Source organism: Erinaceus europaeus, chromosome 9 (assembly GCF_950295315.1).
Source record: "Erinaceus europaeus chromosome 9, mEriEur2.1, whole genome shotgun sequence".
NCBI lineage: Eukaryota > Metazoa > Chordata > Mammalia > Eulipotyphla > Erinaceidae > Erinaceus > Erinaceus europaeus.
This window is the reverse complement of record NC_080170.1, coordinates 26219738-26245668: the sequence shown is the minus strand read 5'-3', so window position 1 is coordinate 26245668 and position 25931 is coordinate 26219738. Positions and strand designations below refer to the sequence as shown.

The 25931-nt window shown below is 36.7% G+C and overlaps 1 protein-coding gene across 5 annotated transcripts in view; it reads right to left on the bottom strand.

Annotated features, from left to right (window-relative positions):
• LOC103109075 (phospholipid scramblase 2-like) overlaps nt 1–21282 on the bottom strand; it is a 37385-nt gene extending 16103 nt beyond the window's left edge. Inside the window, exons 1-4 of one of the 5 annotated variants that reach the window (XM_060196937.1) lie at nt 21111–21282; nt 9086–9181; nt 7795–7837; nt 1400–1620 (exon numbers count right to left, since the gene is read on the bottom strand). In XM_060196937.1, the coding sequence (XP_060052920.1) occupies nt 1400–1620; nt 7795–7837; nt 9086–9181; nt 21111–21161 (411 nt within the window). In that variant the 5' untranslated portion in view covers nt 21162–21282. Of the gene's footprint in view, nt 1–1399; nt 1621–7794; nt 7838–9080; nt 9182–20880; nt 21016–21110 lie in introns of those variants that run through there. The other 4 variants (XM_060196939.1, XM_060196940.1, XM_060196938.1 and 1 more) reach the window with 4 other exon arrangements.
• Between the last annotated feature and the right edge of the window lie 4649 nt (nt 21283–25931).

The window sequence follows — 25931 nt, the reverse complement described above, 5'->3', positions numbered from 1 at the left end:
CTGAAGTCGCTGTTGGCACCATGCATATATTTGACAAAATCAAATCCTATTAATAATTTTTATATTTAAATAGTAAGACAAATAGGTTCATTTTAAATGGGCAACATATTTGAACACTTCAGAAAAGAAATCAATGGTTAAGAATGCAAGTAGAGTAATTTTAGAATGGAAAATTTCTAAAGATATATACATTTTGAGATCTTCAGTGTCTAGGAAAAAAAAAGAAAACCAAAAATAACACAGTATTGTTGCATAGTACTTGAAGGAATCATGTTGAGATAAGCCAATCAAAGAGGCTGAATACCACACGGTCTCACTCATAGGCAGAGCTTCATAAACAAGGACATAAAGGGAAAACACAAACTAAAACTTGGACTGGATATGGTTTATTGCATCAAAGCAAAGGACTCTGAAAAGGGAGTCTAGGGACTAGCTTGGTGGTATGGGGGGGGGGGGCTTGAAGTCCTTAGCAGAATAGTGAAAAGGGACCCAAGGTGGGGATGAGATAAGAGGGTTTTGCAGATACCTATCACAGGGAGATGGGAAATTGTATTCATCTGGCAACAACTGATCTGTAAACTATTAATTTCAGGGGGTAGGGCAGTAGCGCTGCGGGTTAAGTGCACATGGCTCAAAGTGCACGGACTGATGGACTGACTGGAGTTAAGGATACTGGTTCCAGCCCTGGCTCCACACCTGCTGGAAAGTCGCTTCACAGGTCTTCAGGTGTCTCTTCCCCCTCTCTGTCTTCCCCTCCTCTCTCCATTTCTCTGTCCTATCCAACAACGACGACATCAGTAACAACAACAATAACAACAAGGGCAACAAAAGGGAAAAAATAGCCTCCAGGAGCAGTGGATTCATAGTGCAGGCAGTAACCCTGGAGGCAAAAACAATCAAAAAATATTAACCCCCTAATAAACTGATAGAAAAGTTATCATATATTTATATATATATATATATCACTCTCTGACATAAATTTATTTCAGACATTTATTTGTAGTCAACTTAAAAAACTAACATACTCACCACAGGAAAATGAGAGGTTGAACCTACATGTCAACAAAAATACTGTAAACCATTATCCCCCCCAATAAAGTGGGGAAAAATGACCTTCTTGAAAGAACTCAAATGCATTTTAAATTATGTGATAAAATTATTATTATTTTAAATATTTATTTATTTCATTTTGTTGCCCTTTTTGTTTTTATTGTTGTTAATGTCGTCTTTGTTGGATAGGACAGAGAGAAACGGGTAGGAGGGGAAGACAGAGAGGAGGAGAGAAAGACACCTGCTGACCTGCTTCACTGCCTGTGAAGTGACTCCCCTACAGGTGGAGAGCCAGGGGCTTGAACCAGGATCCTTACGCCGGTCCTTGGTGATAAAATTATTTACTGACCTTTTGTAGATAGTAATTAGCCCAGCAACAGCTACATCCAAGAGTTTTATGCATTTTAATGACGTCTTGGCCTGAATTATCATAGATTGTCATGGTGAGAGGCCTTTGAGGTCCACAAAGGTATCGGAGGAAACAATTACATTTTTCTTCTGCAAAAAACAGTCTCTGTCCTCTATTGTTCTTAATGTCATATGTCTTATTATTTGCAAAATGACTGTTGACTAGAGAAAGAAACATTATGAGACTGCATTAATACTGACGTGAGATTTGCATCACTTGCATTTCAAACTACCTTCAAGTATGGAACTTAGTGTTGGGTAATAAACTGATTATCTGTTAATCATTTATATTTGATATCATTTTTTCCTAGCTACTCTCAGGTTTGTTTTCCTGTTAAACTTCTATTCATAGTTATATGTTGTTGTATCATTTCGAATTTCAGAGAAATTAGCTCAGTATTAGTTTGTTTTGAGTCATGTTGAGTTTTAATCCTCTTAATCTTTTTCTTTCTATAGGGCATGCATAAATTTTGTTAGATACCCAACCAAGTAGCATACACCTAAGACAAATATTTTATATATACCAAACTGAGAGTGACAGAAAGCATTAATATGTTATTCATATAATAATCAAATTCACCTTATTGCAGCAGATGGAAATTTTATCTTTTGCCCTGACAATTTTACTTCTGGGATCATGAAAACAAAACACTGTTAAAATTTAATAAAGTGCTTTCAGTATCAAATATTCATAATGATAATACATAGAAAAGAAAAAAATAACATAGAAAGAAAGTAAAAATCCAGTAAGAAGAAATAATATAGGATATTCTTTTGGTCTTTATTTAAAATGCCAGGATGTTATAGGAATGATAATAACAACAAACCGTTATGTGAAAAAGTATTAAAGAACCACATTGGAGTCATATGATTGGTGAAATTGTGCTGTGGTGTATCTCAACTTTCTCTGTCTCTTCCTCTCAAAAAACAAATGTGCTGAGAAGGCCTCTCAGCAGTATTGCATGCATAAAACCTTGGATTCATTTTTTTGGTGTTGGAAAAAAAATAATGAAAGGAATATTTTAAAGCCTTCTATAGAACTTGTAATTATGTATAGATCATTTTTTTCTTCCTATTCTTAATTTCAAATGTTCTTAAATAGTATATGTTGGTGGAATTTACTAGTGAAGTCATCTAGCATAAGGATTTCCTTTTGGAGACTTTTGACTCTTGTTTCAATTTCCTTATTATGACTGGTTTGTTCAAATTTCTCTATTCTTTATTTAATCTTGGAATGTTGGTTATTGCAAAGAATTTGTCTATTTTAGATGATTCAACTTGTTCTTTTTGAGTTTTCATGATTTTATTTCATTATTCTTTGCATTTATTTTGTCTATTGTAACTTGTCTTATATTTCTGAGTTTATTTATTTAAGTTTTCTTCCTTTACTCTGTGAGTTTGGCTTAAAGGTTTGTCCATTTTGTTTATCTTGCAGTGAACCAGGTCTTGGTTTCATTGATAGTTTGATTTTTTTTTTTTGTTATTCCTATTTCATTGACTACTTCTCTAGTTTAAATTGTTTTTGGGGTTCTGGCGGTAGTGCAGTGGGTTAAACACACGTGACATGAAGCTCAAGGACCAGCATAAGGATCCTGGTTCAAGCCCATGGCTCCCCACCTGCAGAGGAGTTGCTTCACAGGCGGTGAAGCAGGTCTGCAGTTGTCTATCTTTCTAGCCCCCTCTCTGTCTCCCCTCCTCTCTCAATTTCTCTCTGTCCTATCCAGCAATGATGACATTGATATGAACAATAATAACTACAACAATAAAAGCAACAACAAGGGCAACAAAAGGGAAAATAAATAAATATATATAAAATTAAAAAAATAAATTATTTCCTTATATTGACTTTGAAATAGCACCTATGAAATATAACTTCTACAAATATCTTGGTTCATCCAGAAAGAAAGATTTATTTCTTGAACCCAAATATCAAACCAACCAAATTCACAGTACTATACAGAGATTGAAGGTCCTACATGCAAATCCGACTTCCTGGGCCTTTTTTTCTCCCAATAATAATGGTCCCTGGGTTCAGCCATATGGTTATGTCAGTCCATCAAGTCACATGATAACAAGCCAGTTGTTCCTTTGTTATTCAGCAAGAATATGCAACAGATGCCTCTAATATTCAAGAATAGTGTATGTTGATTGGATTGGAAATGTCTAATTTCTTGTACTACAGATGGTTTGGCTATAACCATTTTCCTGACAATTTTTAGTTCCTTAAAATGTAGAGGTGCAAATTTTTCCCCCAACAAATTTTCTTTCTCTCCTGTTATGCTACAATTCATGTCTGCATTAATTTCTTTTTACATTTCCGTTAGGTTGGAACTTAATTATTTTATATTTTTATCTTTATTAAGTTTTTATTACCTTTATATATTTATAGGGTAGAGACATCCAGAAATCAGGAGGGAAGGGGGTGATAGTAGACAGAGGCAACTGTCACACTGCTTCACACAGAGAGACACCTGCAACGCTGCTTTAAAACTCACAAAGCTGTGCACAGCTTTGTGCATTGTAACATGTGCTCTCAACCAGGTGCACTACCACCCGGGCCATATATATTTTTTTATTTGTGATTTTTCTTGTTTCTTGTTGTAGGCCTCCATTAATATAAATTTCCTTCTTAGTATCACTTTTTTTCTTTTTTTAAATTTCTTTATTGGGGATTAATGTTAAGTATCACCTTTGCTGTATTTCACAGGTCTCATAAATCATGCCTTCAATATATTTATTTTTATCTCCAGGTGTTATTTTTTTTCCACTTTTCCCCCTAATCTTATCTACTCAATATGTTTAGAAGCATAGTGTTTCTCTACAAATCACTTTCTTCTCTTTTTTAAAAAATATTTATTTATTTATTTATTCCCTTTTGTTGCCCTTGTTGCTTTATTGTTGTAATTATTACTGATGTCGTCATTGTTGGATAGGACAGAGAGAAATGGAGAGAGGCGGGGAAGACAGAGGGGGGAGAGAAAGACACCTGCAGATCTGCTTCACCAGTTGTGAAGTGACTCCCCTGCAGGTGGGAAGTGGGGGGCTCCAACCAGGATCCTTTCGCAGGTCTTTAACCGGCACTTAACCCGCTTAACCCGGTCCTTTAACCATCACCTGCGCTTAACCTGCTGCATTACCGCCCGACTCCCTTTCTTCTCTTTTTGTTTTGATTTCTAGTCTCCATTATCTGAAAGTATGCTTGCTATGAATTAATCTTCATAAATTTATTGGGACTTATTTTATGTCCTAATGTATGTATGTCCCACACATATCTTTGAGAATATTTTATGAGCGCACTGAAAGTTGCGTATATTTTGCTATTTGGGGGTGAAAAACTCTGTACATATTTAGTCATCTTGTGCCATTTTTCATATAATGTGTGTGTTTCCTGAGTGATTTCTCTCTCTCTTTTTTGACATTTTTTGTAATATTTATTTATTTATTAGGTAGAGATCGTCAGAAATCAAGAGGGAAGGGGATATAGAGTGGAAGAGAGAGATACACCTGCCCCTCTGCTTTACCACTCTCAAAGCTTTCCTGCAGGTGGGGACCAGGGGCTTGAACCTGGATCCTTCTTCATTATAACATGTGCACTCAACCAGGTGCGCCACCATCTGGCTCCCTGATTTTTCTCTCTGCATGTTGATTCACTGCTTCAAGGGAGAGGGCTGAGTGAATATTGGGGTCCTGGTGCCTGATGATTGGATAGGTCCCAAGTTGGGGGTGAGAGACTTGCAGACACCTATCATAGGGAGATGAGAAATGGTGCCAGTAGCTGTACTGAAAACCATTATTCCCCCCAGTAAAATGACTTGAAAATAAAAAATCATTACTATTATTGTGTTGTTCTCAGCGCTTCGCTTTTAGTCTGTTAATATTTGTTTTATATAATTTTGTGCATACTATTAATGAGTCTATGTTTTCCTTATGTAATTCCCCCCCTTTTTGAATCTATTTATTTATTTATTTATTCATGAGAGATAGGAGGAGAGAAAAAATCAGACATCCCTCTGGTATACGTGCTGCTGGGGACCAAACTCAGGACCTCATGGTTGAGAAATCCAATGCTTTATCCACTGTGCCACCTTCCAGACCACCAGTAATTACCTCTTTATCATTTTACAAGTCTTTTTTTTCTTTCTATTTTTTTGACTTGGAAGTCTATTTTATATTATATGTAGTTGTTCTTTTAATTTTTTTTGTTTGCTTGGGATTTAATTTTCCAAACCTTTTGTTTGTTTCTTGGGTTGACAAAATAACTCACATAAAAGGGTGTCTGTTAGCCATGTGTAGGACCCAGGTTCAAGCCTGGTTCCTACTACATGGAAGGCAGTTTTAATTTTTCTGGATTCTTTCCTTCTATCCCTTTATCTCTCTATTTCTGTTTCTCTTTATCTAAGAAAACTGTTGGCTTGGAGTAGTGAAGTCCTGGTGACTACAAAAATATGTTTGTCTTTATAACTTAAATAAGTCTCTAATAAGTAGCATATGGTTGCATTTGGTTTCTAAGCTATCCAGTCACTCTATATTTCACTTGAATTTAGTTTACAGTTAGGGTAGTTATTAATATATGAAGGCTTGCTATTGCTATTTTGACTTTAGTTTTTAGGCTTTATCTTACTACTCTGATCAATTTTTTGGTAACTTTTTTGTTTAGATAAAAGATTTTCCCCCCTAACATTTCTTTGAAGGGAGGTCTTTGTAGTAACCCCCCTGAAGTTTTGTCTGAAAAGTCAGTGACTACTTTGAAAATCATTGATTTTAAAAATATTTTTATTTATTTATTTGTTATTGGATAGAGGCAGAAGAAATTGAAAGGGGAGGGATAGAAAGGGAAAGAGACTCCTGCAACCCTACTCCACCAATCATGAAGCTTTCCCCCCTGCAGGTGGAGACTGGGGGTTTGAACCTGGGTCCTTGTGCACTGCTATTTTCTGATATTTTCCTATTTGCCATTATCTCTTTCATAATTTTTATGACCTCATACTGTGCGTTTCATTGGAGTATATTCACCCTCACATTTCAGGGAAGACTCTTTAGGACAGTCACAAAGAAGGCAATGACTTCATGAGTTCTTGCATAATTCTAGCATATGTTTTGTTTATTATAAGTACTATGAGTACTTCTATAACAAGTGGTCTTTCATAATAAAAAGCATTTAGTGTGGCCTAGGAGATAATGCAGTGGTCAGAGTGATGGACTGATGTATAAATAGGAGGCCATGAGTTCAACCTCTGGTGTCATATGTGTCAGAGTGATGTTCTGGTTCTCTCCTCTTTCTATCATAAATAAATAAATACTTAAAAAGTAATAAACAAGGGGACAGGTGGTGGTGCACTTGGTTAAGTGCACACATTACAGTGCACAAGGACCTGGGTTCCAGCCGCTGATCCTCACCTGCAGGGGGAAAGCTGCACGAGTGGTAAGACAGGGTTGCAGGTGTCTCTCTTCTCTCTTTCCCTATCTTTCCATCCCTTCTCAATTTCTCTCTGTCTCTATCCAGAGGTAAATAAACAAAATGTTAAAAAAGAAACAAGAAGAAAAAAAAGTCACAGTAGAAAAATGATTTTATTTATATATCACAGCTTCATCTACATGAATGAATTTTTTTGTTCTAAATTCAGGAGATTAAGATGAAAAAATCTTCCAGTGGAGTTGTATTCTAAATGCAGTTTAACTTCTTACATTTGGGAGTAGAACAGAACTGCCCAGAAATTTGCCTGCATTCTGCTTCATCTAGCAGAATTTCTGAAGAATCTGGAATCATTGCTTTTTTGAAATAGTGATATTTGAGGAATTAAGAATGGGGAAATAGGCACAAAGCACAAGGACCGGCGTAAGGATCCCGGTTCGAGGCCCCGGCTCCCCACCTGCAGGGGGAGTACCTTCACAAGCAGTGAGGCAGGTCTGCAGGTGTCTGTCTTTCTTTCCCCCTCTCTGTCTTCCCCATCTCTCTCCATTTCTCTCTGTCCTATCCAACAATGATGACATCAATAACAACAATAATAACTACAACAATAAAACAAGGGCAATGAAAGGGAATAAATAAACAAATTAAAAAAATTTAAAAAAAAGAATGGGGAAATCAAGCTGATGGCTTAATAAGACTAAAAGTAGAGACCAGAATTTTCAAGCTGTGTTCAATATTTTCCTCTTTTCTTAAAAGAAGACTACTGTCAATTTCATCTTGTCATCTAAGGGAGTTCTCTATATTTATTCTCTTTGTATTTCAAGGTTTAATTTTATTCTGGTATAAGCATAACAGGGGTTGGATGAACTATAACAAAAATAAGTTAAATATTACAGAAAGGATGTATGCATGTATCTGGTACATACCTTGTAGGAGGTCAAAGCGTTCACCCACTAGTAACTGATTTATCTATTAAAGCAGAAGATGAAGACAGGTGGTGTGAAGTAGAAGTAGTCAAAGTAAACTTAAATACTGGCACATATATATATTAATACTTTCCTCTATAATATTTGCAGTGATCCCTTATCAATATCTTATATTTTTTTCTGTCTGATTTCTAATATACTAGTCTACACGTGAAGCTCTAACATTTTTATTATGTAGAAATGCAAAAATAATATCAGGATGTTGATATAGTGTGTTCTTTTTGCTCTGTTAATATACTTATGATTTTAGTTTACATGATAGTTTAGAAAACTATTATCTTTGAGATGCAAGATTTGAAAATTATCACTTGAGAAAGAATTTTAGTATAGTATTTATTCAAATTCTAAAATGTCCTGTTAAATTTTATATTGTGAGAAGTCTAAAATCAGGCAGTGAAAATGACAACAACCTTTCCAAGAAGAAATAAGGTTTTGCTACTTATTATTTTTTTTTGACATTTCATTTTGTAACAATTAAGGATTAAAATGTGAGAAAAGGCTGATCATGCAGCTGTAGAGTAGTGGATTTTCATGCCACAGGACTCAGTTCTCACATTTAATCTCAGCACTACTATACGATATAGGCTTGCAGTGCTGTGGTATCTCTGTGTCTCTCTTTGTTCTTATGAAAAAATAAATTAATAAAAATAAAATAAATTAAGATGTGGTCAATTTGTCATATGAAATATCAAAAGTCATTACTTAGAATCAGTACTACAGGAAACAAAATCAGAATTGATAGCCAGAGTAAAATAAGCAAATAGTACTGCAACATCATTAAGTATAGTAGCAAGTTAGAGACATTTTCTAACTTTATTTTCCATATGTCATATTTGCATCCTGGGCTCCTAATAATAAAGCAGTTGGGTTTTAGATGAAGTGAATTAGATGTACTAATCTAATTCTGGTTTTAGATCAGGTGAATTAGATGTACTGATTCCTGAAGTACGTGTTTATTAACATTCCCCAAATCCAATTTCCCAATTTAAAAACATAGATGTTTATTTTAAAAAGATTTTCCCAGGAAGTAATAAATAATATACTGCTAATATGATGATATTATCTTATTTTAAATGTAAATTTGTTGCTTAGTAATAAATTCAAATAAAATTTAATGTTACATGGATTTTCTCTCAGTCTATAGTTAAGATTTTCCAATAATAAAATTATGTTCTGAAACTATCTAGACTCTTACTATGGATCAAATAATTTAAGAAACACATTACCATACTTGAGTCAAGTATTCCAAGCCAGGATGACAGGTGGATTTGGATCCTGGTGTTTTCAACCATTGTATTGTGGGTTGTAGATCAGAAAATTCCATAATCTGGATTATAGAAATGGATAATTACATATGGAAAACTTTCACTTTATGTAAAATATTTAATACTACAGAGACTTATTAACTCAGTCAGAATCAATGTCAGATTTATTTTTTCCTCTTTCATTGATTTAAACATCATTAATAATTTACAAATAGTTTTTCTCTGAAATATTTATGATTTTGATTTGGAATTCATTTCTCAATTAAGACCAATGTAAAACTTCAGGAATACTGGGTCCATGCTCCCAGAGGGCTAGAGAATGGGAAGGCTATCATGGGAGGGGGTGGGTTATGGGGATTGGGTGGTGGGAATTGTGTGGAGTTGTACCCCTCCTACCTTATGCTTTTGTTCACTAATCCTTTCTTAAATAAAAAATTTAAAAAAAAAAAGAATTAAATAAACAATAAAAAAAAAACTTCAGGAATACAAGATGTCTTAAGTTAATGTAGTCCTTTAATAATGTCTTTTAATTCAACTAGTTTTTTTAACATTTATTTTTTATTCCCTTTTGTTGCCCTTGTTGTTTTATTGTTGTAGTTATTATTGATATCGCTGTTATTGGATAGGACAGAGAGAAATGGAGAGAGGAGGAGAAGACAGAGAGGGGGAGAGAAAGACACCTGCAGACCTGCTTCACCGCTTATGAAGCGACTCCCCTGCAGGTGGGGAGGCGGGGGCTTGAACCGGGATCCTTATGCAGGTCCTTGCACTTTGTGCCACGTGCATCACCATAGTTTTTTTTAAATATATTTTCTTTTATTTCTTTTTTAAAAATTTAATTACGTATTTATTTGGATAGACAAAGAGAAATTGAGAGGGAGATAGAGTGGGAGAGAGTGGAAGAAACACTTGAAGCACCTGCTTCACTACTTGTAAAGCCTCCACCCTGCAGGTGGGGACTGAGGACTTGAACCTGAGTCCTTGTGCATGATAAGATGTGTACTCAACCAGGTGCATCATCACCCAGCCCCTCAACATCATTTATTTATAAAAATTCATGTTAAAAATTAATATCCTCTTGGGGTCACTATCTCTGTGTACGTTTTCCCAGTGTTTGTGGTGGGTTTTTCTCTGCTCCCTCCTCCCCTTTCCTCCTACATTCCAAAGACATGCATATGAGGCTAATTTGTGACTTTTAGTTGTCTTAGTCTGAGTAAATGTGTATTGGAGAATAAATATATGTGTTAACATGCCAGGTTTTGTGCCTGCCTCAGGCTGCACAATCCATAGCATTATTATTTATATTATAGATCTAACAACTCCTGTGACTTCTCAAACACTGACAGGTGTGTTGGGACTATGTGTAAGCCTATTAGAGCTTAGGGAGAACCATCCCCGTCCTTGAATGGAGGTCTGAGAAGATAACCTCTTGGTAAGTCTCTCTCAACCGAGGTGAGCATAAGGGGGGAAACTCAGACTTGGTTCTTTCCTTCTTGACTCTCAGGCCCACAGATACCCCAGTACTTCCCTCCATTAACCACAGGCCACATGGCCGCAGACTCACTTATTCAAAGTCACCTTCTGATCACAGAAGAACACACCTTATCACACACTTGCTTCATTACACACCTCAGACCCCAGACAAGAGAAATTCCAAACTATATGGCCTTTTGATATCCATCTTCTTCTGTCTCACCCTATGGGTTTAACCCCTATGCTTCTCTCAGATACCTTTGGATAATTAAGTTGCTTGTGTCATGGAGAATAACTGTCTTGTATCTCATCAATTCTTGTCATACCAGCCCCCTACCATAGGGGCATGCCATTAAGAAACCTGTAATTTCTTACATATTTCAGTAATAATTCCCTTCGTTTGTTTTTCTATTTAACTCATGTCCACCTTGCTAATAAACGAGTTCTGAGTTCTGAGTTAACACGCTGAGGAGCTCCCTGGTGTCTTTTACTTCATGTCACCCCTGTCGTGAGCGAGAAAGAACCAGTCCGTTACCTTTTCCCTGGAGATCACCTGCCAGAGAGACCCCGACACAGGTGTTTTTGGAGCTCGAGCCTTGTGCCGGAGCCATGTGCACCCACAGTGAATGAGAAGGTGCATGACTTGTTGGCCCTTGGCAACCATATATCTGCTAAGATACTATTAGTGGTGCTAGTTAGAAGAAACCCTGAAATGTTGGATAGTATGCCAGCTCCCTCTGGCTTCTGCTTAACCATATGCCTATATAGGGATAGATTTAATCCCATTCAAAGATTTGGTCTATTTACATAAATCACTTTTACATTTACATAAAGCACTCCCTCCAGGGCATTGGTGGTTCAGTGATAGGATTCTCGCCTGCTCCGCCCCCTCCTTGTCACACTCTGATTTTCACCAGTCACTTTTCTCTCCACCCTCTCTATATCACATCCTGTTTCCACCCTACTTGGAGAGTATAAAAACAGCTGCTCTTCTGAATAAAGACACTTGGAAAAGATTAATAAAGGATTTTGAAATCTGAGTATCACGTTGCCTCTTCCAGGGTACCTGCTTGGAAATTATGTTTCTGAAAAATCACTGTCAGGATGTCTTCTGTTCTAAAGCTAGTTTTTCCACCCACCATTCACAACCCCTCTGTATGTGTAAACAGAAGCCCAAAGATGACATCAACATCTTCCAACATAAATCAGCAGAGAAACTGCAGGTGCAGGGAAACTTTAGGGAAATTAAAAAAAAAAAAAACCACAACTTTACCTGAAACTCCTCAGACATTTCTTGATATGATAGTTACAAGACTTCTAATTGATCTTACTTAGGGAATTGACCTACTGTCTAGCCTTTCCATCTGAACACACAAGTTCACTCTAGATTCTAATGGGAAATAAGAATGGAATATGGTAACTCCTTAGGAGCATACTGGATTACTCAGTGGTTTCTATTAGTGGTAACCTTTACCTGCCTACTTTGTCTAGAACTCTAAGTAAGAAAAAATAGGTACTTCAATATTTAAAGGTTGATTGGTCTTTTTTGCTTGTTTGCTTGCTTGCTTTTGGTGTATTGCTCTTTAATAGTTTCCAGGAGAGAGGTGAAATGGATTATGAAAGTGGTGTTTCTGTCAAGATTTTGCATTCTGCTCCAAAAATCATTCTTGTCATTTGGATGAACAAGTTGAGTAAGAAAATGCATTAAATCCCTCTCTGCCTTTCACTCTCTGTATGTTTTTATTTTTTTCAATATTGAATAAATTACTTCTGACAATTTAAATCAGAAATATAAAAATGGACATTTGCGGACCGGATGCCGGGATAGCCTGAGGGTACTTCTTCCCGAGCTAGTGCTCTCTGGGTTGGAGAGAACTCAACTGGAGCCGATCTAGGCTGCTGCGTGAGAGAGGGATCAGGAACTCGTGCCGCACTAACTTCGCAGGAGATACACTCTGGAACTCTCGGAGCCGGAAAGCAATTTCCAAGTGTCTTTAATCAGAAGAGCAGCTGTTTTTATACTCTCCAAGTAGGGTGGAAACAGGATGTGATATAGAGAGGGTGGAGAGAAAAGTGACTGGTGAAAATCAGAGTGTGACAAGGAGGGGGCGGAGCAGGCGAGAATCCTATCACTGAACCACCAATGCCCTGGAGGGAGTGCTTTATGTAAATGTAAAAGTGATTTATGTAAATAGACCAAATCTTTGAATGGGATTAAATCTATCCCTATATAGGCATATGGTTAAGCAGAAGCCAGGGGGAGCTGGCATACTGTCCAACACTGAAATACTGAAAGCTTGTTGGTGGAAACTTGAGGGCCTATTTGTAATCTCTGCTGGAGCTCTTCTGAAGACTTCCTTTCTAAATTTTGTTCCCTTTGTCCATGAACTCATTATGCCTTTTGGAGTTCCTTTGATGTATTGTGTAACTAACAAGGAGAGGATGTATGGTTTGCTGTCTTCTTAGGGATAAAGGGTGTAAGCCACATGGAGCCCCAAAGTTCCAGACATGAGCTGTTGGGAAGTTATTTATCTGAATAATGAATCCTGGATGTTGAAGTCTCAGAGAATCAAAGGAGTGTGTGTGTGTGTGTGTGTGTGTGTGTGTGTGTGTGTGTGTGGCCATGGAGCCCTGGAGTGAAAAGTATTTCATTTGTCTCAGATTATATATATCCCAATTTGACTCCGGGCTACATGATTTTGTTTTGGCTCCTTATGACCCTAAACCAACAACAGGAGGGCTGGATAATGAGTGGATGAACAGATAGAAGTTACTATGTAATATTAGAACTGTTTGGGGGTTTTCATTTAAAAAGTTTGATGAGGATTTTTATGACTAGTAATTTGCCATAAGAACTTAACTTTTGTTTATATTGATTCACCCAGGATAAAATTGGTTATACTATGTAACCTCTCATTTAAAATCACAACTTCCAAAGTCCTACCAACATCAAGCAAGAACTCTACTAGATTTACAGAATACAAGTTGTTACACATTCTTACCCTGATCTATTGAGTTATAATTAAATCTTTACATTCAGAATCATTTGACAATGACAGGTTGAACTATTTCACTCCAACATGGATGGATGTATAGTGATAGACATGCCATTTTGCCTTGGCTAGAGATTGGTTTCAATGAGGTTTAGGAAAGGATGTCCACAACTTAACCTCAGAATGAGTATATGTGAAGCTAAATTTATCTTAGTGATTTTGATGAATGCCTCACTAGCTTCTGTATTTTCCTTGGGTTCTTGCAGAATTAAATGTAAGAAATTGGTCTATAAGTCCATGCTTCCAACTCAAAGAATAAAAGTATGTTTCAGTGAACAGTAAAAACACAATGGAGGTACTAATAACTCACATTGTTTGGGGGCAAGTATTGTAAGAGATAGCATTCCATTTTTTTTTTTTTTTAGTGGAAGGGAAGCAAACAAAAAGATCATGACATGAACATGTTAGATGAATACCAAACATGAAAAAACAAAAGTATTTGGGAAAAAAACATTTGCTATAGAATTATGTGCTATCGAAAATAAGAATGAATTTTAAATGATAGGCTGCATTTAAAATAATGAATTTGTGAAATGAGTTTTGAGATTTAAAAAAAAGTTAGAAATGCATCCTAGTAAGAGAGGAAAATGCAAATTTAGGACTTTTTTTTTTAAGTTTAACCATATTACACAGTAGCTATTTACATTTTTGAGGAACTGCAAGATGTTTTTATGAAATACTTGTTCATTTAATAGTCCTACCAGCAATGTATGAAACTTCGAATTTCCCCATTTTTTTGCCACTACTTTTATTCTTCTTTATTTATAGGTGTCCTAATGGATGTGAAGTCATAATCATAGAGTACTTTTCATTTACATTTCTCTAATGGCTTATGTTTTTGGTCAGAGTTTGTATTTCATATTGCTAAAAGTCACTGTATTGAAGGCTTAACAGTCTATTATACAGTTGTTGACACATGGGCACAGTAAATATACCAGAGCATTGCTCAGCTCTGGATTACGGTTGTGTAAGGGATTGAACTTGGACTTCGGAGCCTCAAGTATGAGGGTCCTTTTGCATAAACAGTATGCTAATTGGGAGAGAGAAGGACAAATACCAAATGATTTCACTTATAAGTGGGACCTAATTAGGAATAGGGAAAAGAAAACAAAGTAAAAATGAACTGGGCATGGTGTATTCCATCAAAGCAAGGGATTCTGGGGGATGGGGAGGGGAGGAAGGGGGTTGTACTGCTGGAATGATTTGCTCTTTTTTGTTTTTTAAAGAATTTATTTATTTATGAGAAATATAGGAGGAGAGACAGGAAGAACCAGACATCACTCTGGTACATGTGTTACCAGGGATTGAGGACCTCATGCTTGAGAGTCCAATGCTTTATCCACTGCGCCACCTCCGAGACCATTATTTGCACATTTTTTTTTTGAGGACCTTTGTGAATATAGTCTCTCTCTCTCTCTCTCTCTTTTTTTTTGGTCTGTTGCTTTCTTGTAATGTTTTTTTTCTGTTTATATTCAGTACTAACTGTAACATTAGTTTCAAGAATGCATTGAAAAGCATATACCTCATACTTTTGGGAAGAACAAGCAGTAATCCTTTAAAAATACTTTTTAAAAATTATTAATGAGAGACCTGCTTGCAAGTCCTGAACCAACTACAGATGTATTAATTCTTCTTTAACTGTTTAAAAGAATGGACCAAGCAAGCTGAGTTTGGACATTTTTGTAGGTAGTTTTTGATCTGATGTATTGTTACAATTTTATTCAGATTTTGTATTTCTTCTTGAATCAACCCTCAAGGACTGTACCTTTAGTGAACATGTTCATTATTATACATTATATAGTTTATTTGTATACTCATGTTCATAGTATTTCTAAACTTTTGTACAGTTGATAGTGAGGCAGGCAAGGGTTAACTTTTAAAGAGAAAAGTAAGAGCTAACTTAATTAAAGAAAAATGCTGTTGGTGGCTGTGTATCTCTCTTCCCACAAGATATGCAGTGCTTTTTACTGCTGTAATCAAAGTGACCTTGGTCAGCGGCCTTAGAATCTGCTACTTCTGTCCAGGAGTCTGCTGATAAGCCAAACAAGTTATACTCTCTGTATACACAAAAGAAAAAATAACCTGTTAATCTTGTTGCTCTGAGTTACTATGGGAAGGATGATGATAACTATAAAAGGGCAAGCACCATTGTGCTTAGGCCCCAGTTGTCAGTGGACACAAGTCCAGCTGGGTCTGCTGGCATAAAAACACCAGTTCCGGCATTACAGCCCAACTGTGTCCTGTCTCTCTGCCTGAGAATCCAATAACAATAGTACTATCATTTGTTCATAATTTTAGTAATTAGGGTCATGGTTTTTTTTCTTACTCCATCTGGGCTTGTCAATTTGAACTATGTCTCTGGTGACCATCCTTTCTGTTTCTTGGTATGCATCACATTTGTTGAAAAATTGGATAATGAAAACAATGTGATGTGGTAGCTCTGGGAATTATATTTCTACCTCCACCTGGTTTGTTATTAAACTTTGTTTTTCTTTTTAAAAACATTATTTTAAAGTACTTTATTTATTATTTCTTTGATAGAGACAGAAATAGAGGGAAGGAGGGTGGGGGGGAAGAGAACAAAGAAGAGAGAGGGAGAGAGATGTGATAGGGAGAGGGGGAGAGGGAGGGAGAGGGAGAGGGATAGAGGGAGAGAGGAAGAGAGGGAGGGGGATAGGGAGGGAGAGGGAGAGGGATCTGTAGCACCGTTGCACAGCTCATGAAGATTCCCCTTGATGGTGAGGACTAAGAGCTTGAAGCCAGGTCCTTGCATTTTGTAACATTTTGCACTCAACCATGTGCAGCACCAACAGGCCCCAATGTTTGATGTACTTCTTGCTTCTGTAGTGACTTTTCTTCTGTAAGTCTGTATTCTTAGTTTAATGTGGCCAGTTTTATCTACTCAGCATATTTATGCTGTTAATGAATGGACAAGTTTTGTCTTAAGTGCTCTGCACCTATGTTGTTTACAACACAGACTAAAATTTTTATTTTTGGTTCCCTAGATCCTTAATGTCAGTCAGAGGTGAGAAGTAATGGCCTCTTCAGACTTTCTCTTGGTACATCTACAGTTCTGCATATGCACTTTGCCTTTAAATTTGCTGGGATATATTGTGATTTACAAACGTCTTTTGTAGTTTTCTCATTCCCCAGCTTTTGTTTTAAATAATTTTTCTATGCTTCAGGATTATCATTGACTATGCCAAACAAGTTCTACTATATGTATTACATATATATTCAACATATATATGATGTTTTATCTATATCTACATATTATACATATATTTTAACTAGACATTGCTCATATGCTGGAAATTGAACCTGGGACTCTGGGATCTCAGGCATGAAGAGCTGTTGTACTAGAGATGCCCAGAGCTTACTGAATACCCCCAGATCCACTTAATTTTTTAACTTATTTATTATTGGATAGAGACAGAGAAGAATTGAGAGGGGAGGAGGAGATAGATGGAAAGAGACAGAGAGACACCTGCAGCCCTGTTTCACCACTGTGAAGCTTTCCACCTGCAGGTGGGGACCAGGGGTTTGCACCTGGATCTTTGTGCATTGTATTGTGTGTGCCTAACCCGGTTTGCCTCCACCTGTCCCTGCCACTTGATTTTTTAAACAATTTTTATTATTTATTCCCTTTTGTTGTCCTTATTTTATTGTTGTAGTTATGATTGATGTCATATGATGTTATGATTGATAGGACAGAGAGAAATGGAGAGAGCAGGGGAAGACAGAGGAGAGAGAAAGATAGACACCTGCAGACCTGCTTCACCGCCTGTGAAGCGACTCCCATGCAGGTGGGGAGCCAGGGGCTCGAACCAGGATCCTTATGCCCCTCCTTGCGCTTTGAGCCACCTGTACTTACCCGGCTGCACTACCGCCGGACTCCCCTGATTTTTTTTTTTTTTAACGCGCTGTTTCTTCCCGTTGGCTGAGCTCATAGTTAAGTTAAATATAGATAAGAACTATAGGTGGAATTTTAAGAGAATTTTCAAATCATTAATATCTGTTCTCTCATTCTGAAACTCTGGGCAAAGTCAAAGGTTCAAGCCTTTTTATTGATAGTAGATGGCCATTTTTCATGGCTATTGATTTCTTAAGGCTTTTGTAACAAGTTCTCACAAGCAGGTGCTTACAGTATTAAAATTAAATTACAGGGAGTCAGGCGGTAGTACAGTGGGTTAAGTGCACCTGGTGCAAAGGGCAAGGACCCCGTGTAAGGATCCCGGTTCGAGCCCCTGGCTCCCCACCTGCAGGGCCGTTGCTTCACAGCGGTGAAGCATGTCTGCAGGTGTCTTTCTTTCGCTCCCCCTCTGTCTTCCCCTCCTCTCTCCATTTCTATCTGTCCTATTCAACAACAACGACATCAGTAACTACAAAAATGTTAAACAACAGGGGTAACAAAAGGGAAAATAGATAAATAAATAAATAAATAAATAAATAAATAATACATTACTGTATGGTTCTGAAGTCTAAGTGCATTCACAGGAATGTCTTTCCTCTAGAGGCTCTAGAGAAACTCCTCTTGTTTGCTATTTCTAGCATCTGAACTTCTGACTTCTTTGTGATCTTTCCTGAAGAACTAGAGAGATTACTACATAATCCAGGATAATCTTACCACAAATTCCTTAATCCAATCATGTTAAAAAATTACCGTTTTTCTTATTCCTCCCTGAGGTCCCTAAAGATTAATGTTCATCCCCCAAACAGAATAATTTCACCCCTTTCCAGATCTAAACTCTTAGTACTTCATGTAATTTATTCAAAAACCAAAATGTCATATCTATTGCATCTTTTCAAAAACCCTATATTCAATAACCTGGATCGTGTTTTAGTTCTGACTATGTGATACATTCTGCGATGAATTCCTTGGCTTACCAAAAAAATAAATAAATAAAGTCTATCTGTGAGTAACTGTCAAAATCAATGTTCTTTGGAGGGATTGGCTAGAAAACTCCAGTTCTGCTATTGTTTTTGGCATCCCTTCACCACAGGCTTACAGATAAAAATAGAGCAAATAAAAACAACTTCAGTTGTTTTGTGGTTATTTAATTTTAAAAAGAACTAGAAAGAAAACTGAAATACTGGAAGAAGAGGGACAGGAATATTGATGGGTAATGGACAGAGATATGAAGTATGATGGAGATAATAAATGTCTGCTTCCTATTTTGCCTACCAAATACTTGAGTGGAAATTTCAGTAGTATTTATCCTATGTTTAAGAAGCTAGACATCTACCAAAAAGTTTCTCATATTTTGGGGTAGCAGCAGTGAAATGCCAGCAAGATTATAGAACCTTGTGCCTATTCCTTAAGCAGGAAAGAACTTACCAAAAAGAAAATATAGACCTATATCCCTAATGAACCTTTATGCAAATATCCTCAACAAAGTCTTTGCAAATTGAGTCTAACATTATATAATTAGGCTAAGCTCTTGGGGGTAGATAGCATAAATGGCAAAGACACTCTCATGCCTGAGGCTCCAAAGTCCCAGGTTCAATCTCTTGCACCACCATAAGCCAGAGCTGAGTAGTTCTCTGGTTAAAAAAAAAAGGCTAAGCCATGGACACCTAAATCTATTACAAAGAGATCAAATGGAATTTTACCATTCAATGGAGGAAAAGAAGAACTCATCAATAAATGGTGATAGGAGAACTAGATATCCACATACTTAAAAAAAAAAATAAAAAGGACAGTATTTATTTGTATCTTTTTCTGTTTCCCTGAGAAGAGTGTTTCATAGATTTTTGGAGAACAATTATCATTGTCAGAAGACTAATCCTAATTCTGAGGAAGGAGAGAAAGGAACAAGAAGAAGCAACACTGGGGTTGTGTTGTGTCTCCTAGACCAATCAAGGAGAGATGAGAGGTTTTTATCTATGTGTTATAGACTACACTGAAAATCACTATCCCGCACACACACAAAGGGAAAATAGAGCGCCACTTAACACCATGTACCAAAATTAACTCTAAGTGGATCAAAAACATGAACATTAATTAGATCAGAAACGACAAAATGCAGAGAAGAAAACATCAGTGATACACTTTGGGATCCGACCATCAAAGAATTATTCAGATACCCAATCCTATGGCAAGTGAAATGAAAAAAATATTAAATAAATGAGACTACATAAGATTGAAAAGCTTTTATTCATCAAAAGAAAATTGCACAAGGAGAGGACTAGATGGTGGCATACTTGACTGAGTGCACATGTTACAGTATGCAAAGATTCAGGTTCAAGCCCCCACTCTCTACCTGTGGTTAGGAAGCTTCATAATTGGGGGAGCAAGTACTGCAGGTATCTCTCTTTCTCTCTCCCTCTCTATCCCTTCCACCTCGATTTGTATCTGTCTTTATCCAAACAAAAAAATATATTTTTTTAGAAAATGAAAACTGCACAAGGATAAAAAGGCAACCCAGCAACTGAGACAATGAGCTGATATAAAAAGTTTGTGAGGATCTCATTCAGCTCTACAGCACAATAGAAAACAAAACAAAAAAGCAAATAAGACATTAAAATTGGGCAGAGATCTGAATATATAGTCTTCTAAAAAAGATATACATATGGCCCACAGGTATTTGAAAAAATCTCCTACTTGACTCATCACTAAATAAATGTAAATTAAAACCATATTCTCACATCTGTGGGAATGACTTATCAAAAAGAGCTGACAAATGTTGGAAAGGACATGGGAAATAATTTTCTCTATCTTATATTAGTGGGGATGTAAACTAGTGAAGCCCCAATGGAAAAAAATAGAAATACTTTCTGATTCAAACATATATATATATATATATATATATGAAAACATATATATCCTGGATAAAGAAGTTATGGAACATATATTTAATGGAATACTACTCTGTAATTAGAAAAGATGATACTATGTCTTATTGGGGCAAAATGGAAGGGTCTTGAGATGATTGTGCTGTGAAATATGGAGATGTAAATAAGAAGGCAGACAACTACCTGAATGTTTTTTGCTCATATGTAGAATTTAGAGAACTGAAACAATGCACTTGCAAAACACACACATACAAACAAAAAAGGTAGCCAAAATGTTGCCAAGAATTTTTGAGAACTATGGTAGTTATTACAGGGGTATGGCAGGATGCACAACATTAGTGTTGAGTGCGATGTGGATCTGGTTCCCTATAATTTTATACATTAATAATACATCATTCATTATTAAATCACTAATAAAGTTTTAAGGAATAATTAATCACCAAGACCAAGTTGTTTCCATTTCTGGGAAGTAGAGATTGTTCAACATTCACAAATCAATCAATGCATCATGTCAACAAAAAGATAAGACTCTTCTGCATGAAGACTATTATATTCCAGTGTTGTAAAATCTCCATTAGATCATACTTAAATGCTGCCATGAACATAAACAAGAGTAAAATTCAGTAATGGCTACCACTTTGTTGGTTGAATTTCCACATGATATAGATACCTGGTAGGTAAGTGAATTCGAAGTGGTGTGATGTTTCTGCCTGGTTTTCATCAACCGTTTCCCAGAGTAGTTCTGAGGAGGAGTCTGAGATGGGCCATCCAAGCAGCAGCAACAGTAAACATTCCATTCAGAATTCTGAAGCTAGTTAGTTCTATGAGTACTCATAGAACTTTCTCTCAAGTATAGAATTATAAATCTAATCATTCACTTTTAGTCCTGGAATGGCAGCAGACATACAAAGGAGAAATGACAAACACTAGAAGCACATTAGATTCAAATAATGGACCAAGTTGAGGGCAGTTTCCTCTTGAACTTACTGATAACTGTATTTTGAGCAATAATCCCAAAAGGTTTTTTTGAAATGACATCATAATATCATTAAATATGTCCATAAAATATCATCACAAGCATTGTATGTAGTAGTTTACTGTACTGGCCTCCTTTTTTTTTTTTTTTTTGCACCTTGTATAAATGATATTCCAAGAAGTTTCACTTCAGATATACGAGAAAGGGGAGGAGACTAATATAAATGAGGACACCGATTTGGTATCAGTCTTCGGTGAGGGGAAAAGTTGAGGCTGGCATTTGGTATCTAAACAAGAGTGAGAAATATTCTGGGTTGGAAAGGAGCAAATGAACATCCCAGAACTGAATACCATAGGCCCCAGTAATGTAGGTCATTAGCTGACATGAACCACAGATTCAAGGAAGTGCAGAGACACAATGTCTCACTTGAATTGTATGATATCTGGGGTTTTGAAAGAGACAACTCTTCACAAGCCTCTTTATCCAGAACAGTTCTATTAATTTCTTTTTTCCTTCTCTTGCTGAAATGAAGCTGTTTTCCACTTTTAACCAGAACTGGGTTATATAGAAAATTCAAAAATCCAGAATTATTATTTTTTATATTTATTTACTGGATAGAGGCAGCCAGAAACTGAGACAGAAGGGGGAGATAGAGTAGAAAGACACCTGCAGCCCTGCTTCACCACTTGTGTAGCTTTCCCCCTACAGGTGGGGACCAGGGGCTTATACCAGGGTTCTTACACATTGTAACATGTGTGCCCAGCCAGGTGCCAGAATTATTTTTTTAAAAACATGCCATCAACTTTATGATTAATTAACAGTAGACTCAGTTTCCTTATTTATGAATAATATTTAAGGTTTCCTTTAGTTGTAAAATTTTACAGTTGTGTATGTTCTTTTGCACATCCCTTTTTGGACACTAAACATTGGATATATTTATATCTGGATCTATGGGAGTAAGATGAATTATGTGGTGGTTTAATTTCAATAAAAGTAAATGCCAAGAAAATTAAAAGTTGGAAACTAGAGTTTGACAAATGATCAACCGGTAGAGCTCACAGTTTACTATCAGTAAGGGCTTGGGCCTCAGCCCTGGGACACCACATGGGAGAGCTTGCAGTGTGGAGTAAGCTTCACAAGTGGTGAACTTCTCTGTTAGTCTCTGTCCCTTATTATCTCTGTGCTAGATAGACACATGCAAAAGCATGAAGTTCAACCACTATGCTGACTACACACACACACACACACACACACACACACACACACACACTCCCTCTAAACAGACTTGAATAAAGCTTATAAAAGGAATCCTAGGGGATAAGATCCTTGATAACTCTATTGGAAATAATTATTTGGATCTGAAAATAGCAAAAGTCAACAAATGGGATGGCACTAAACTTAAAAGATTCTGTACAGCAAGATGTATCACAATCATCAACAATAGAAGCAACAAAACGGGTAAATGCTTGGTCTAAGAAAATATTTGCAAGTTGTACATCTGATAAAAGATACTATCAAATCCTATAAAGAATTTATACAGTTCAATACAGAAAACTTGAACATTCTATTTTTAAAAAATGAACAGCAGAGAATATGTATAAACTTTTTTCTTCAAAGGTGACATATAGGTAATGAACAAGTACGTGAATAGGTGCTCAACATCATTCATCATTAGAAAAATGCAAATCAAAACCATAATCACCTCACACCTTAGAAAGGCCAAGATCAGGGCACTGGCAGTGATGTGTCTGGTTAATTGCACCTATTACCACGTGCAAGGACTCTGGGTGGAACCCCTGCTTCCCAACTGAAGTGGGTGTGCTTCACAAGCAGTGAAGCAGGTCTGCCAATATCTATCTTTGTCTCTCCTTCCTATCTCCTCCCCCCTATCAATTTCTGTCTTGTCAAGTATAAGAGAAAAAGAAAGGAAAAGAAAGGCTAAGATCTAGAAATAACACAAGTGTTAATTAGCATGTGAAGAAAAGGTAACTGCAGTACTCTGTTAGTATGAATTCTATTAGTTCATTAGGAATGTCCCCAAAATTTAAAATTAGAACTACTTTATGGTCTAGCCATTCCAATTTTAGATATTTATCTATAGGAACAACACCACTATTCTGAAATATATTTATGCTATCATGTTCATTTTAGGATTATTTATAATAGTGAAGAAATGGGAGCAACCTAAGTGTGCATTGAGAGATGAATGGAAAAATAAAAGCAGGACACACAATGTAATATTTAGTCATAAAAAGAAGGAATTATTTTTTTAACTTTATTTATTGGGTAGAGACAGCCAGAAGTCAAGAGGAAGGAGAGAAAGAGAGAGAGAGAGAGAGACCTGCAGCCCTGCTTCATCACTTGTAAAGCTTTCCCCCTGCAGGTGGGGACAGGGGGCTCGAACCCGGGTCCTTGCGCATTGTAATACATGCGCTCAACCAGGTGCACCACCACTCAGCCCCCCAAAAGAAGGAATTCCTATTTTGGTCCATACCTCTAGACGGGGAGAAATGTAAGGGGAAATGACCAGCGGTCTCTGAACTGTAACTCCATCAGGACCCAGAGAGAGAAGAGGGAAAAAGGAAGGACATTTGGAAGTATTAATAGATGTAGGTGTTACTTAGAAAGGAAGAGAAGGCAAGACTATAGAAAACAATGGGCAATACATATAAATCTACATAGTGATAGAATTAATAGCCAACCCCTATCTGTGACCTTGGGAGATCTACTGCCATTTCCAGTGGAGCGAATGGAGACATGGGACTCTGGTGGTGGGAATTATGCCCCTGTTATCTCACAATTCTGTAAATCAATATTAAATCTGTCATTTTCGATGGGTTAGGTTGTTTTCGCCGGGCTGGCTTCACGGGCAGGTAACAGACGACCAGGGACTCATAGTTGAGCTGTAGGCAGTATCTCTTTATTCATGCAGGATGCAGCACAATCTAAGACGAGCTAAGTTAAACTCAAAGTACAGTACAGTACTCTAAAACTCACAATGCTGTCTTTATATATACTTCCCAAGTAGGGTGGAAACAAGATGTGACGACGTAGAGAGGGTGGAGAGAAAAGTGACTGGTGAAAATCAGAGTGTGACAAAGAGGGGATCAGGGTGTGACAAGGAGGGGGGGTGGAGCAAAAACATATCATGAAACAGTGGGGATTGAACCAATGCCCTGGAGGGAGGTGCTTGTTAACAGCGGTTATATAAATAGAATAGTGTTAAGCAGGGGGGATTTAAACCACATGAAACAGAAGGGGTCTCATGCATACCAACAAAATCACTAATATAGAATTGAAAAAAAATGAAGTAATACTTGCCTTAGTGACAACATGGATGAGTCAGATCATTTATACTAAGTGAAATAAACCAGAAAAAGACAAGTATTTTATATCATTTTTTAAGATTTTAATTATTTATTAATGATTAAGATAGGAGGAGAGAGAGAAAAAAAAAAAAAACAGACATCACTCTGGTACATGTGCTGCTGGGGATTGAACAAGGACCTCATGCTTGAGAGTCCAAGGCCTTATCCACTGAGCCACCTTCTGGACCACTATCATTTATATGTGTAATCTGAACTGTAAGATGATGAATGTTAATCATATTATTGTATCATTTTGCAATGTACACACATAAATCTTTGTGTTTTACACTCGGCATTAATGCAATATTATTTTTTCAAATATACTCATACAGTATAAAATATGTATTCAAATGGCACAGCATGCCTTTCATATGTATTATTCCTAAATAATATGTTGATTCTATTAAGACAAGCCTTACTGCATTCATCAAGTGATGCTCAGTTGTATTTTTGTCTCATTACTAATAATGATTATTTTGATTGTGATGATATGCCTGCCAGATTTTTTTTTTTGGTAAAAGTTACTTTTCTCCTTTCAAAATTTAAAGAATTTTGTGATATATATATATATATGTCAAATTTTTAATGTTTGTAAATAGTCTATCAACACATAGGGTGTTCTTAATTACTTAATAGCAATAAGATCTGATGAACACTTTGATGCTCCAATTATCCTTAATTTTGCTGGTGAGCAACCTTTCTTTTTAGTGCTCTATCCTTTTGACAAAAGAACATCATCCCAGAGTTTTATTATTTAAGGTTATCAAAAAACTGTTTCTCAAACAACAAAACCAAACCCAGTTCCTCTGAGTGAGAGAATGGCTTTTATTATAGAAACTAATACCTAGAAACGAATGGGCAGAAAAATGATCTGAAATGCGCTTTTCCTTTGTTTTCCTCAGGGAAAGTGAACCCTCATACTGAATGAGTCCATCACGCCTGCCTTGTCTGTCACATCGCTAAACCTCACATTAATGTGAGGGGATATTTTTCAAGTGCTAATGTAAGAGCTCAAATGCAGACATGGGAAAGGGAAGGAGGAGATGAGGCCATAAGGACCTCTGTAGGATTTTACCATTTTGTTCCACACCTTTAGCCCTTTTCCAGTGCCCATGATGAAAGAGTACTAAATGGATTCCACCCTATT